The sequence below is a fragment of the Cryptomeria japonica genome, chromosome 3 (genome assembly GCF_030272615.1).
Source record: "Cryptomeria japonica chromosome 3, Sugi_1.0, whole genome shotgun sequence".
Classification (NCBI taxonomy): domain Eukaryota; kingdom Viridiplantae; phylum Streptophyta; class Pinopsida; order Cupressales; family Cupressaceae; genus Cryptomeria; species Cryptomeria japonica.
The window spans coordinates 125,639,032-125,655,574 of record NC_081407.1 but is presented as its reverse complement, the minus strand read 5'-3'; the positions used below and the strand labels follow the sequence as shown (position 1 = coordinate 125,655,574).

General features: G+C 35.7%; 1 protein-coding gene across 1 annotated transcript; it reads right to left on the bottom strand.

Moving 5' to 3' along the window:
* Nucleotides 1-790: 790 nt before the first annotated feature.
* Nucleotides 791-3,085, bottom strand: LOC131038719 (pectinesterase-like). The gene is made up of 2 exons (XM_057971243.1): nucleotides 1,898-3,085; nucleotides 791-1,619 (listed from the first exon to the last, which is right to left on the bottom strand). Exons 1-2 carry the CDS (start codon nucleotides 2,949-2,951, stop codon nucleotides 925-927), a joined length of 1,749 nt encoding a protein of 582 aa, XP_057827226.1. The 5' UTR covers nucleotides 2,952-3,085; the 3' UTR covers nucleotides 791-924.
* Nucleotides 3,086-16,543: the final 13,458 nt, after the last annotated feature.

The following is a 16,543-nucleotide window of genomic DNA, read 5'->3' as shown; positions in this document are numbered from 1 at the left end:
GGGGAGACCACACTATCTTATTTGTTGTTTCCTTTAAAGAATTAACCCTTTTAGGCCCATTACGAGCGTAATGTCTAAATTGTTGAATGCATACACATAACAAGTATAATATTAGTTTTCTCCATAACACCTTATAATTTATCTATGCATGCTTCAAATTTTTAAAGTCATAATTGCTTTAAAACAAAAGAATTATATATTATTATAACTATCAAAATGTACAATCACTAACATATTGATTTTGTTCATCTATGTTGTGCATTGCATTCTACCATTTCTTTCAAATATTCTAAATGATCTATTCAACCATTTCTCTTCAAACTCATTACTAATAAAATCTTTATTATTGTATAAGAATATTAAATATTTTCATAATTTGATATCTCTCGGCATATCTTAGATTTTTTAAAATATAGGTATGCTAGTAATTTTAGCTTAGAATGTTTTAAATATTAACAATAAAAAATGATGAATAATTATATTTTTAAATATATTTTATATTTATTTGTTTCATATATTATTAAAAAATATTATAATAACTTCTCTTGTCAATTTAAAGTCAAATGTAATGATATTCAAATGCAATTATTAAATTACATCATATTTAAAGTTTTAATTTTCATTTGAAATTCTCTCTTTGAATAACATATAATATATTTCTAATTTTTTTGAGTCTGATTTTTTATTTTAATTTTAAATCCTGATTTAGAAGCAAAACTTTTAAAAGTAGTTTGAACCAATTTATCTCAAATATATCAAATGCTTTAATAAAATTTCATCTCTGATTTATTCATCTTGATATCTGATAATAATTGAAAATTTCTCTCCTTTCCATTAAATGGCTGAAACATATTATTGACGACCTTTAAACAATAATTGACTATGAACATTTTAACAATAGTATAATAAGGTATATAGTAATTATCAGTTCAATCCTGAAGTATAGGTGATTCCTGTAGCCGGAATCCATGAAGTACCAGAGATGAAATTTGCAACAGTGAACTTGGACGCTTCGGTGGCACTAGTGATCACATGATAACCAGGCCAATTCACACGCTTTGACGTTCCTGCACCAGCTCCGCTATTCATGTATTCTCCATAATATAAAGTGCTCAGAGCAAAGTTCCCACTCCATGGCAACCAACCAGCGGGGTCGATGAGATCACCGAGAGTGGATTGCATGAAAACAGTACGAGAGTATTCCTTCCACGGCCTCCCCAGATATGTCTTTATCGACCCCTTCACCGCTTGCAGATCCGACGATGCTGACACTACACACTTGTGGATAGAAATTCCGGTGTTTTCGTTGGGATCAGATCTTCCTTGTGCAGTCAGGGTGTTCTGCTGGTTGCTCATCGGCCGTCTGGCGATGATGTTGCTGTTCTGGATCACCACTGCTGCGTTGCCAAAGATGAAATCCACGGTACCGTAGATATCGACTTCGCGGTAGAATTGACGGAGCGAGTAGACATACAAAGTGTCTTGGTAGCCTTTGATGCTGCAACGGTACACCGCCGAGAGGTCAGACCCAATTCGAAGAGCAACGGCTTGGTGTTTTGCCGCCCCCGCCGTGTTCTCGAACGTCATATCTCTTGCGATGAATCCGTTACCAGAAACAGCTGCAGTCAAGAAATCAATCACATATTTTTAAAACTTAACTTGCACTCAACTTAACCAAATCAATAGCGGTATTGATAGTTCAACTTTACAAGCAATAACAAAGAATAATATAATGTTAAGTATCAAATTTCAAATTCACAATCATTAACCAGATATATTATGATGGTTGTGATTCGGATGGTATATATAATTGTTTGTTCATATTGAAATTATGAACGACTACATAAAAATTGTTTACCCGATTTTTATTTTTTTTAAAGAGTGGAGTCTTTCTTACCGACAGTTGCAGTTTTGAAGGTAGTGACGCCGTCTTGGACGCTTTTGCTTCCAGTCACGATAGTTTTATCCTTGCCGTCTCCAACCAACATCAAATTTGTTATCTGCTTTGATATGTCGATGTTCTCCTTGTACGTACCCGCCTTAATGTAGATGATGTATCTTTTGCTGCTCTTCTGAGGGACAGCGTTAATTGCTTGCGAAATTGTTCGGTAATTGCCAGAACCATCTTGGGCTACCACCACATTCGCTTGGTTCGCAGGGCTTGACGACTGCAATAGCTTCCGGTCACCAACTGAAAGCCATTCTGGAAATCCATCGTCATTAAGACGACCATAGTTGGAGTAGAAATCTCCCTCTTCATTGTTCTTTAAAGAGAGAAGGCGGCGGTTATTCCCCGTGATTGTAGGCATGGTGGAGAGCTTGTACATGGAAAGCGAATTGCTCACTAATTCCGACAAATTCACAGCTCTGGAGGCCATGAAAGCTTGGATTGGATTAGAGGCACTCAAATTGAGGTCTCTAAATCCGTTCAAGCAGGTTTCTTGGTTTGTCAGCGCTGCACTCAACCATACAGGTGAGTCCTTTTCGAGAAAACCATTGCTCGAGCAGACGTTGAGACGCTCTATGGTATCTTCAAATAACTCCAAACAATCTTGCCAGGCCGCGCGCTCTCTTTCATTCATCACATTATTTTGGAGACCGAGAGTAAAGTCTCGAGCCTTTTGCGCTCTTTGCATGCTTACTTGCAATGCGACGTTGGTGAGGTCGCCTAGCTTGGCCGTCTGATAAGCAGGATAAGAAGCCATGGATGAGACACATCGTTGGGGATAACGAGTCTTGCTACACACCGAGTTCGCCACTTTCGAAACGGTTTTCCATGAATGATGATGGCGATTGTCATCGGCGTTAGAGCCCACTGAAGCCTCGACTGCCACAAACACGTGGGCAGCAAGAAGCAGAATTGATGTCAGAACAGTTAGTACGCCTCGACTTTTAGAATTCTCAGCTTTCCGTTCATCAACGGCTTCATCAACTCTGACATAACTCTTCATGGCTCAAAAAAGATTGATAGGACAGAATTCAGATTGTAAGGACAAAGTAACTTAGGGATAGCACAGACAATGTGGAACGCTAGACAAACTAAAATAGACCGCAATTCAATTTCTTGCTCAGAGAGCAGGCTAAAAGCAGTGGATGGGTTTGAATCATCAATGCTCAAAGAGCCATAATTTATAGGACGGGATTCCGTGACTGACTAGCAGTCGGCGAGGATAAGGTGATCGATGTAAGTTATCAGGATTGAATAGACGAGTTTGAGTGCTTCAATAAAATTCTCTTTCCTTTGCACTCTCACGCTTCCGATCGCTCGTGGTTAATTCGTGTAGAGTTTCCTTTTTTTTCTCGTTTCGACATGAGTTCCATCAATGTCAAATTCAGCAGCTAAGAGGACATAGAATTAGTCACGGTCTTGCACCACCCAAGCATTCAATAGTTTCGGGAAGGCGCCGGCATCATTTCTTAGCACGCTGCTTGGACTAAGCAATTCAACGATAAACATGGAATGCAATTAGTTAAGGACCAATTAGTTAAATTGTACTTTGGTTTTCTTCACATTGCTGTTAATTAAGTAATATGTAAAATTAGGATGGTTTAGTTGAATGGCATTTTTGGACCTCTTACAGATTACTATTAATTTGACTTTGTAATCTGTAACAGGCTCCCTCTACTTAACTAGACCATAGATTCCGCAAATCGGGAGCTGGTTTAAAACCCTGGTTTCTATAAAAGCAAAATAGTAATTAAGATTTATAAGGGCTTATCTATCATTTGAGATTATAAAGCTTATCTAATATGGTTGGAACTGAATTCTCTTTGCTGCCATTTAAGTCTACACCAACAAAATTCCAAATTATAAACAATTCAGTCCGATCAAAACATTTAATAAGATCTCGGATTACCTAGCTAGAACTAGTAAAGTAGCGAATCCTTGATTAAAAATAGTGCCCAAGAAGCTAATGCCAGTTAAGTAGCTAATGTGTGATTAAATATAGAGTTGAAGAAGCGTTTGCCACGAGCTTAACTCAAATTGCGACGTGGCTCTTATTCTACGGCAAATTGGCAGCAGCCTAGCTAACGGCGTTAACTAGGAGAGCTAATTGGCAGATATACCGAATATAACACCTCTATTTTGTATTCAATTTGTAAGCCATCGTCAGTTGCCCTGAAATTAGGTATAGTGTCTTAAACATTACCTAGTGTGGTCAGTCTTATTATTTGTGGATGACATTCTATCTTGATGGCTATGCACGGAAGATTCCTGAGTCAAAGTCCCAGCTGTTCTGGATGTATTTCTATTAAAAATTTAAATTCATTGTTGTCGTTATTTATTAAATTGCAGTTGGCTAATTAAAGGTTATTATGAAGTCAAACTCTCGCCCCACATTGGGCTTATCTGTAAGTTTCCATTTACCTTGTACTTGAGTACTGTATCCTGAGTTAACTAGGAAGAAGTCAAAGACTCCTCAATTTTGAAAATTAAAGATAACTAATCCAAATTCGCCTTTTACACCAAAATGTATGAGTGTTAGTAAATATCTAAATCAGCGTCTTTGAATTCTTTAAAAGTGTATTGATTAGTCTAACATAGAACTGGTTAGCTATCCTTAAATACAACACGGTGAGCTTTCTTAGCGTGGCAACTTTGTGTTTAGTGTACGTTCTGTGAAGGTATTGGTGACCAATAAAATAAATTCACATTCAGTACGTCCGAGTCCTCACTATGTTACTAATAATTTTATCCTAACTAATTATAACATATAATATTTTGAAACATGTTGAAATGGATGTGGAGTTTTAAAGAATATAAACTTCAGATTTTAACAGATTTAAATGAATTTAATATTTATGGTTTAATACGGATGTGTACGGCTTAACGAAATAGAAATTTCCCAACTGAAGTTAGTTTTACGAGAGATAATATTTTGAATGGCGATGTAGATTCTGAAGCAAAATAAAATTCAGACGTTAACATAATTCAATGAATTTAATATTTCTTTTAATGCATAATTTAATGTTTCTTTTAATGGATAAGACGTGAGGATATCGGTGATGGTTGTGATATCATAATGACTGTTATGACGATAATACAAAAACTAAGTTTACAAAAACAATCAATTCATTCAACTCTATATTAGTACAACTAAGTTTACTGGAGAGAAAAATTATAATGTATATTTGACCAAGCAGTATTAAGATTGGCCAAAAAAGATTTTTATCGATGAAATGAATATTAATGGGATACAAATGATCGACCTTCTTGGATTCAAACCATTAAAACAATTACATTCTCTATAATGTAGAGATAAGAATCCAACCAGTTAGAAAACTTTGTAGTGGGAATCTTAGGGCCTTGATTGGAAGGTTGCATTGTTATATTTAGTTAACATTGTATTTTATGAAAGAGATTTCAAGATGAACATTGAAATATTATATCTAATGAAACAAGAGATTTTAGATAGATCATTAAATTTTTTTATTAAATTATTTACATCTTTATATTTATAAAAAAATTAAATCTTAGTTTGGGGTTAATCATCTCCTCTTACAAAGGAATATATTAGATAGGTAATGCTTTTAAAGAAAATTTTGAAAGAGGAATATATGATGAAGTACTACTTGTTAAACTCCATGTAAAGCATTACAAGATTGATTTGATCATTATCAAACAAAGTTGTATGGATATCATATTATATAGTAGGAAGAGGCAATTATCTAGTCAACAACATTCTTAGTAATGCTTGGAAAATTCTTGATAATCTCACATCCTTCTTAGTAAGTCTCGATCACCATTGGAAAGAATATAAATTTCTTATTTGGGTCAGTAGTGGTGTCAGATAAGCTAATTGTGAAAATCAATGAAGAGATTGTAGGATATGATTCAATCATAAAATAAGATGAGTGGGGAATCTAACATTCCATATCTCTCCATTAACAACCCAAGCTAAAAAAAGGTACTCGCATGTTTTTTGGTGAATGAGATTGGTATTATCTTTTGTTCGGATCACATTGCTTACATTTATTTGAATATTGTAATCATCCTTAGTAAGACACTTGAATTATCTACACTCAATAGAAAAGGAGCCTAGCATTTGTCTCAATGACGAGCCTTTGAAAATGGTATCTACAGGTGAGATAAAGAAGACATGACTAGAAAGGCTTCTTATTTTAAGGAGATGACATCAATAATGCAATAAAATAAATTCTAGTTTGGTACTTTATTGGGAGAGTAGTATGCTATGTGAAGGAGAATATGATTGGATAAGAGAAGGAGAAGGAATGCCTACAAAGAAATAAATGGGGCAGTTGGAGATTAACTTTGACACTCCGCGTTAATCATAATTTCCACACACACACACACACACACACACATATATACACACACATGTGTGTGTGTGTGTATGCGCGCGCGTGCGCGTGCGCACATATTTGTGTATGTGAAGTTAATTATTAAGGTTTAGTCAAGCCACATTATATTCATAGAGTATAGACACATTCTTGGAAAGAGACATGATAGGTCCACTTGAAGCCATTTCTACACCAAGCCCAAGAGTAGATGTCTACCACAATCCTCTTGCTTTGTAGTTTGTACCTACTTTCCCCAACCATGTGTTATCTCCCTATATTTAGTTGTCATCTTGTGGAGTTGGGCAGATGTTGTAAGAGGTTACTTGACTGTATAAATTCCCTCTTTGTCCTAGGCCATAATGGCCCTCCTAGGATGGCCTACTTATGAGCCCACTTGCCAAGAATTGTCAAATATAATCTGAGTATTGATTATACCAAAAAGTTGAATGTGTATTTAGATTGCAATCTGTAAACTTCTATCGATTGATGGATTGATTTGATATAAACAATTGTGTTGGATATTGTCGGTCATTGTTGCTACTAGGATATGTTGTTGTCATTGATGTCAACATATTCCTGTGTATTGCTCTAGCATGTGTAGATTTGGAAGATCTTACGATTTGGTTTGTAGTATTGTTTTTATTGATCACTGTTTTACAGCGTTCGGTATTTCCTCCGGTATATTCCGGTGTCATCAGATCTTGTGCTAATTTTTTGGGAAATTTTTTTTGATGGTCTTGTGTATCTTCATTTCAAATGGATCGTGATTTGGTGCTCCACAAGTTATCTTTCTTCATGACAATTGCTGATTGGTTATGTTCTTGATCTTTCAGACGCTGGCAATGAAAATTTGATAAGTGGTGCTGGTGCATCTATTCCTGAAGATTCTAATGTGCTTGTTCATGTTTCCCAATTGAGTCCTATTTGTTTTGGTGATGTGCATTGATCGTTGTGCGATTTTTTGATGGTTTCTATCAACTGGTCATGATTTTCTTGTTATGCGGTTTTCCCGATGGTGTAGTGTGTTGCGGTTTATCTTGGTGTGATTTTCAATGGAGTTGTGCATTTGGGAATTTGATTTATGTCCATTTTATGTCATGTATATCATTATATTGGTCCGGTGGTCAATCTTTGTAGCGTATGATGTAATTTTGTAATTAAGGCTTGAGGGTTTAGCCGACCTTGTTATCAAGATTGATTAATTGTATATATAGGTGATATATTCATGTATTTAGGTGTCGATGTTATGCTTGCATTATCAGAAAGTGGTGTATGTATGAACAAGAGATTTATTATTTGGTGATTGAGATTAAGGTGAGATTCATGTTTTAGGGCAGACATTTGTGCTTAATTAGAACTGTAATCAGACATTTGGAGATGCTATTCTTTCAGTTCATTTCTTCCAGATTGTAGTCTGAATCTTCTTGTAAGTCAGTGAGACTTCCCGGAGGGCTGTAGCCTTCCGGGCCATTATATTTGAGCAGTGAGCTCTAGGCAGTGTGCCTGAATGCATTGCACAACGTGATTTTTCCCTTAACCGGGTTTTCCACGTCAAAATCTTGGTGTTGTGTGGTGTGCCTTCAATTTGTTTATATTTATTGTTGCTGCAGTTTATAAAATATGTTCTTGTAAAATTTTCTAATTGGACTGATTCACCTCCCCCCTCTTAGTATTCCTTCTTGGTTGCTGCTAACAATTGGTATCAGAGCTATATGCTTCGATAGAAGCCTGACCGCTTGAGGAGATCTGGGATGGTAGCTCAAGGTGTTATCTTTAAGAAGGTCAGTTCGAGATTTGATGGAAGTAACTATGCTATATGGAAGGACTGGATGGAAGTGCAATTGAAATGTCCTGGAGAGGATTACTAGAAGATTACAAAGAATTCCTATTCTATTCCTCATAATGGACCTACTATTTCAAATGAGATCAAGGAAGCTGAACATAATATTAGAGTGAAGGAAGCATTACTTAGTGCCCAGACTGATTCTAAGATGACAAATGTAATGGGACTTTAGACCACACATAAGATCTATGAGAAGCTTGCGATCCTATATGAAGGTGATAAACAAGTGAAAGTTCCTAAGTTGCAGAGTTTGAAAGGAAAATATGAGACATTGAACATGAGAGTGTTAGCAGCAACCAAAAAGGAAGACTGAGAGGGGGGCTGAATCAATCTTGATCGGATTATGAAACTTAATCATAAAACATATTTGATAAACTGCAGTAACAACAAAGATAAGAAAATTGAGAGCACAACACATAACACCAAGATTTTGTTGTGGAAAACCCTTAGGGAAGTCTTGCTGACTTACAATAAGATTCAGACTACAATCCAGAAAAATGAACTGAAATAATAGGATCTCCAAATGCTCGATTATAGTTTTGATTAAGCACAGATGTCTGTTCTGCAACACCAATCTCTCCTTAATCAAAATACTAAAGGATGAATAACTTGTTCGCACATAAACCTCTCTCTGATTATGCAGACATAAAATCAACACCTAAATTACATGACAATATCACCTATATATACAAATCATCAACCTTGATAACAAGCTCGGCTAAACCCTCAACACTTAATTACAAAATTACAACACACGATACAAAGATCGACCACCTGAAAAATATAATAATTTACATAGCATAACATGGACCTAAATCAAATTCCCAAACACACAACTCCATCGAAAATCATGCCAAGATCAATAGCAACACGCTACACCACTAGGAAAATTGCATAACACGAAAATCATCACCGGTTCATAGAAACCACCAAAAAAACATACAATGATCAATGCAGATCATAAAAAAAAATGACACAACTAGAGAACACTAGAAATCACATTAAAATCATCAAGAATAGTTGCACCAACACCACTTATCAAATCTTCATCAGTCAACGTCTGAAAGCTCAAGAACACAACCAATCAGCAACTGTCATGAAGAAAGATAACTTCCGGAGCACCAAATCATGATCCATCTGAAATGAAGATACACAAGACCATCCCAAGCAATATCCCAAAAAATCAACACAAGATCGGATTACACCGGAATATACCAAAGGAAATATTGAGGGCTACAAAATAGTGATCAACAAAACAACACTACAAACAGAATCATAAGATCTTCACAATCTGCAATCATCAGAGCAAGACATAGGAGTATGTTGATATCATTGACAACAACATATCCTAGCAACAACAATAACCAACAATATCCAACAATCTCCCCCTTTGGAATTGATGGAAACACATGAATGTGAAAAACAATGAATTCAAAGAAAGAAGACATCTATAGAAAATTCCCCCTAAGATCAGAACATATAAAGAAGTTTTTCACATGATATCTCTCCCCCTTTGACAACAATGCCAAAGATATCAAAATAGAAAACCAAAATTACTCTCCTTCTTAGAATATGAAACATGAATCTCTCTCCCCAAAACATAGACTACTCCAGTAGAGGAGCAACACCAACTCATCAATCTAGATAAATATTTAAAGATCTGAAGTCCACCAGATTGATGCAACTCAATGCATCTAGTTCTCATCAGGAGGGGTGAATACCCCTAACTTGTGTCTCAAATAGACAAATGTATTTACAGGCAAAGGTTTAGTGAAAATATCAGCTATTTGTCCCTTTGTGGATACATACTCTAGCTTCACCTTCTCTTCACTCACTTTCTCTCTCAAGTAATGATATTTGATTGACACATGCTTAGTCTTTGAATGTTGCACCATATTCTTTGAAATTTTAATAGCACTAGAATTATCACAGTATATAACAATAGGCTCATCATAAATAATTCCAGAGATATCCTTCAACATTTGCTTAATCTAGACTACCTGAGTCCAATTAATAGCAACAATCATGTACACAGCTTCAACAATAGATAAGGACATTGAATCTTATTTCTTACTAGCCCGTGAAACCAACTTCTTACCCAAAAAGAGTGCTCCACCGGTAGTGCTCTTTCGATCATCCACATCACTAGCCCAATCAACATCAGTGTAGGCACATAGCATGGAATCATCATTCCTCAGATACCATAAACCATAATTCATAGTTGCTTTCAAGTATCTAAATATCATCTTCACAATAGTGACATGACTCTCTTTTGGATCAACTTGATATCTAGCAGCCATGCACACAACATGCATAATATCCGGCCTAGCTTGAGTAAGATATAGTAGTCCACCAGCCATAGATCTGTATAAACTTTGATTAGCTTTCAAAGATTCATCATTCTAAAACAATTTACAACCAGTCACCATAGGAGTTCCAATAGGTTTGGAGTCATCTAACCCAAACTTCTTCAACAATTCCTTCACATACTTAGTTTGAGATATGAGTATACCTTTTCCAGTCTGTGAAATCTACAAACCTAAGAAAAATTTCATCTCACCTATCATAGACATCTCAAATTATTTTTACATATCACCAGCAAACTTCATGCTCAAATCATCATCACCTCCAAAGATAATATCATCAACAAAGACTTCAACAATCAGGATGCTGTCATTTTCTATCTTAAAGTACATATTACTGTCAGAATCACCTTTACTAAATCCCAATTTCAACAAATATTTCTCTAGTCTAGCATATCAAGCTCTAAGGGGCCTGCTTCAGTCCATAACGAGCTTTCTTCAGCTCACATACCATGTCTCCATCATCTGATAGTGAAAATCCATTAGGTTGCTCAATGTAGACTTATTCCTCAAGATCACCATTCAAAAAGGTAGATTTGACATCCATCTGATATACCTTGAAATCTTTATAAGTAGCATAAGAAAGCAATAGTCTAATAGCTTCAAGTCTTGCAACCAGAGCAAAAGTCTCCTCATAATCAATTCCTTCTTTTTGAGAATATCCTTAGCAAACCAGTCTAGCTTTATTTTTGACAACTTCACCAACTTCATTCAATTTGTTCCCGAATACCCATTTAGTACCAATAAAGTTATTATCCTTAGGTCTGGTCACAAGTTCCTAAGTATTATTCTTTTCAATCTGATCTAGTTATTCTTCCATAGCTCTCATCTGATTTTCATCTTTACAAGCTTCAACAACATCTTTAGGTTCAACTTTAGAAATCGAACATACTTCTTCAACAACTAGCCTTCTTCTAGTCATTACACATTTGTTCTTATTAATAATAATCTGATTTTCAGAAATATTTCGTCTTGCATACCTCGAAGTCTTCTGATTGTTCTGATTATTATGTTCTTGCACTTCTTCACTGGTAGCAACAACATCCGGATTAACTGTCTCTACCAGATCAATCTTCTTAGGCTCTTCAGTCTAAATAGGCATTAAAACAATATGCTTCCATCATCATAACCACATGCTTTGATCTCTTTTCCAAAATTCTCATCCACCTTCACATTTGCACTCTCCACTATCTTTCTCAATCTCCTATTGTAGTACCGGTAGGATTTTCTCTTTGTTGAATATCCCAAGAAAATTCCTTCATTTCTTCTAGCATGAAACTGTTGAGATCCATGAACACTGAGAGGTGGGTGAATCAGTGTTCTACTGGAATGATGAATTTTAACCTTATGAACACAACAATTTAGCAGGCAGTAAACATAAAAGCATATAACAATAAGTAACAATGCAACCACAAAGAAGAACACCATAACACCACATGTTTATACTTGGAAAAACCTCAATGATGATAAACCATGGTGGTATTGAAGACCCATAATATCTATCCATTGATCAAATGAATAAATATTACAATAAGGGGCCTGTAGATGCAGGAAGGCTAACAACCTACAATGCACTACTCATCACAAAAGGAGCCTCACTAACTACATAAAACATTGGACTACAATTTGGAATGAAGATTGAACTGCTAGAATAGCATCTCCTATGCCTGAGTACAGTTTCAGTTAAGCTCAATACCAGAGGTCTTAAACCTCTTACACAAACCCAATTCGATCACCTATGATCGACCAAAACCTCTGCATATTATTACAACTTTATTCGCACATAGATAATCTCATAACCCACATACCACGATCTACAAAGATATCTTACATCATATTTATACCGACCGAGGACCTAAACAATTAGGTCGGCCACCTAAAAGATAATACAATAAATCTGTTACATAATCATGTAAACCAATGATAAACCAAGTTGGCCTAAGACCAAAACAACATAAACCAAACAATAAATCCAATTGGTAACGCATCAAGAGCATCAACCAGCATGTTACATAAACCGGTCCATAACCTAGCAGAATAACACACAATAGAATAGGTCCGGTTCTAACTACAACACCACCGATCAATTGGAACACGAACAAGATAACCATCAGCATCCTAATAACCTTCTAGAAGCCTCACCAATACTTCTTATCATATTTATCAAAAATATCTTCAACAAATATCTGTTGGTGAAAACCTTACCGGTAACCAAAAGGCTTACTAGAACAAATGATAGCTTCCAACTCATCAATTCCTGAACTAACTGAATGTGATACGCATCAAGAACATATGAATGACCAATACAAACCAATTCCACAAGCCAGAACATACTGGAGAAGATCTCCAGATCAACATCATAATCTAACCACTTTACTAGAACCCAGTAGAAAACAAAACAACTAGTGTTGACATCAATGACAAACATCAATGCAACACATAATCAATTCCTCCAAATTGCCAATAGAAACTTTCCTATATCCTCATCTCTCTTGATGTAATATTTGCTACCAAATAATCTAAAATTTCTCATAGTAGGAACACGACCAAATCAAAGCTCGTAAGGGTTCTTACCAGTGTCACCTTTGATGTGAACTCTATTGAATGTGTAAACAGTGCTAATGGCTTCTTTCCAGTAGATCTTTGAAACATTTCCTTCAATCAACATAGTCCATGCAACATCCAAGACAGTTTTGTTCTTCCTCTCAACAACTCCATTCTGTTGAGGGGTTCTAGGAGCAGATAATTGTCTTCTTATTGCATGCTTCTCATAGAATGAATTGAACTTACCAGAATAGGATTCTCCACCTCTATCATATCTTAGACACTTTAACCTCAATCTAGACTCAATCTTAACCTTTGATTTGAATATCTTGAACTTGTCCAACGCTTCTGATTTCTCCTTTAAAAAGACAACCTACATCATCTTAGAATAATAATCAATTAGAAACATAAAATATCTATCACCCTGCACACTTCTAACATTTTTACATCCACATAGGTTAGTATGCACAAGATCTAGCAGTCCATCAGATCTATATTGTTTTCTCTTGAAAGAAATCCTAGTTTTCTTACCCAACTGACATTCCTTACACACCGAATTAGCAGGCTTAACAATCTTAGGCATATCACTAACAACTTGTGTAGAACTAATCTTAATCATTGAATCAAAATTTACATGACACAGTCTCCTATGCCACAACCAACTCTCATCTATCTAAGAAATCAAATAACTTTTCTCACTAGAATTCAAATGAAAAATGTTACCTCCAGTCTTAGTTCTAGATGCAATTTCTATATCAGAGGCAGTTAAGATCTTACATTTTCCATCCTTGAATTGTTGATCATAACTTTTATCAACCATTTGTCTAACACTCAAATGATTATGCTTCAAACCTTCAACATGCAAGACATCATAAGTGTTATGCTTACCATTAAAAGAAATAGAACCTCTCCCAAAGATCACATAGGCTTTGTCATCTCCAAATCTAACTATTCCATCATCATATCTTTTCATACTCGCAAATTTTCTTTTATCACTAGTCATATGATGTGAACAACCACTGTCAATTACCAGTTCATCTTTCTCTTCAACTTTAGTAGCTAAAGCTTTCTCCGATATAGTACAGCTAGTGGAATCAACAGGTATAGGTCCATCTTCCTTAATGGAAAGGAGTACAACTTCATCTTCTTGTGATTCTTCATCTGCAATACCTTCATTAGTAGCATAATAATAATTCTTCTTATTCCAATACTTCTGGCTAGGCTTGCAAGGCTTATCATACTTCTCATTCTTTTCATATTTATCACTCCTATCATGCTTGTCAAACTTATCATGCCTGCCATACAAGTTTATCCATTCTCTCCGGGCATCTAGAAGAAAAATGTCCTATCTTATTACAAGAGAAACATTTTAAAGGCAACTTTCCATCATACTTACCGGCTCCTTTAGGTAATCTCTGGGCACTCAATGCTTCAAGTTCATCCATCTCTCTTCTCTCTCTTTCATATCTAGATATTCTTCACTCATTAGGATTATATTTCTGCTTACTAGATATAGATGCAGATGCTCTGAATGCAGTCTTAGACTTTCCATGTGATTCTCCAAACTCACTTAGCTCAAATTCAACAAGATTTCCAACTAGCATATCTCTTGTCACTGCAGTCACACTCCAGATCTCATCAATAGCAACAACCTTATGTTTATAAGAAGCAGGCAAAGATCTTAGCACCTTAGAAACAATTTCATCTTCCTTAATGGTTCCACCGACACATCTGATACCTAGGACAAGATCATTTGTGCCTTAGCCATGAAGGAGTGTATGTTCTCACCATCTCCCATCTTCAACATCCCATATTTTTCTTTCAAACTCTGCAACTTAGCAACCTTCACCTATTTATCACCTTCATACATAATCTCAAGCTTTACCTAGATCTTATGTGTGGTATGAATTCCCATTAAATTTGTCATCTTAGAATCAGTTAGGGCACTAAGTAATGCTGCCTTCACTCTAATATTATGTTCAACTTCCTTGATCTCATCAGGAGTAGTCGATCCATTCAGAGGAACAATATAGGCATTCTTTGTAATCTTCCAATAATCTTCACCAAGACATTTAAGCTGCACTTCCATCTGGTCCTTTCATATAGCATAATTAATTCCATCAAATCTTGGACTGTATTTCTTAAAGATAACACCTTGATCTGCCATCCCGGATCTCCTCAAGCGATAAAGATTCTACCAAGGATCTAGCTCTGATAGCAATTTTTAGCAGTATCCAAGAAGAAAGACTAAGAGGGGGGGAGGGATGAATTAGTCTTCACCAAAATATGAAACTTAATCACAAAACATAGACCTGATAAATTGCAGTAACAACAAAGATAAGCAAATTGAGAGCACAACACACAACACCAATATTTTGACGTGGAAATCTCAGTTAAAGGAAAACCATGATAGGAACCTACCCACAATAAGATGATACTCTACAATAGTATGTGAAAATATTTCAATGGGAATGCACATGCATTCAGGCACACTTCCTAGAGCTCATTGCTGAAATATAATGGCTCGAAAAGATACAACCCTCAGGGAAGTTTCACTGACTTACAATAAGAATCGGACTACAATCCAGAAGAAATGAACTAAAAGAATAGCATCTCCAAATGCCAAATTACAATTCCGGTTAAGCATCGATGGTCTCTGCAACACCAAGCTCTCCTCAATCACAACATTGAAGGATGAATCACTTGTTTGCACATAAAACTCTCTCTGATTATGCAAATATAACATTGACACCGAAATTACATGACAATATCATCTATATATACAAACCATCAACCTTGATAACAAGGTCGACTAAACCCTCAACCCTCAATTACAAAATTGCAACACACGATACAAATATCAACCAGTGGACCAATATAATGATTTACATAGCATAACATGGACCTAAATCAAATTCTCATACACACAACTCCACCAGAAATCACACCAAGATCAACTGCAACATGCTACACCACTAGGAAAACCACATAACACAAAAATCATCACTGGTTCATAGAAACCACCAAAAACTTGCACAATGATCAATGCGGATCATAAAAATAAATAGGACACAACTAAGAAACACCATAAAGTATGTTAGAATCATCAAGAACAACTACACCAACACCACTTATCAAATCTTCATCGGTCAATATCTGAAATCTCAAGAACATAACCAATCAGCGACTATCACGAAGAAAGATAACTTGCGGAGCACCAAATCATGATCCATCTAAAATGAAGATACACAAGACCATCCCAAGAAATATCCCATAAAATCAGAAAAAGATCTGATCACACCAGAATATACCAAACGAAATGCTGAGCTCTGCAAAACAGTGATCAACAAAAAAACACTATAAACAAGATCTTAAGATATTCCTAGTTTGCAATCATTGGAGAAATACATAGGAGTATGTTGACATCAATGACAACAACATATCCTAGCAGCAACATTGAACAACAATAGCTAATAGGGAGATGATGAGA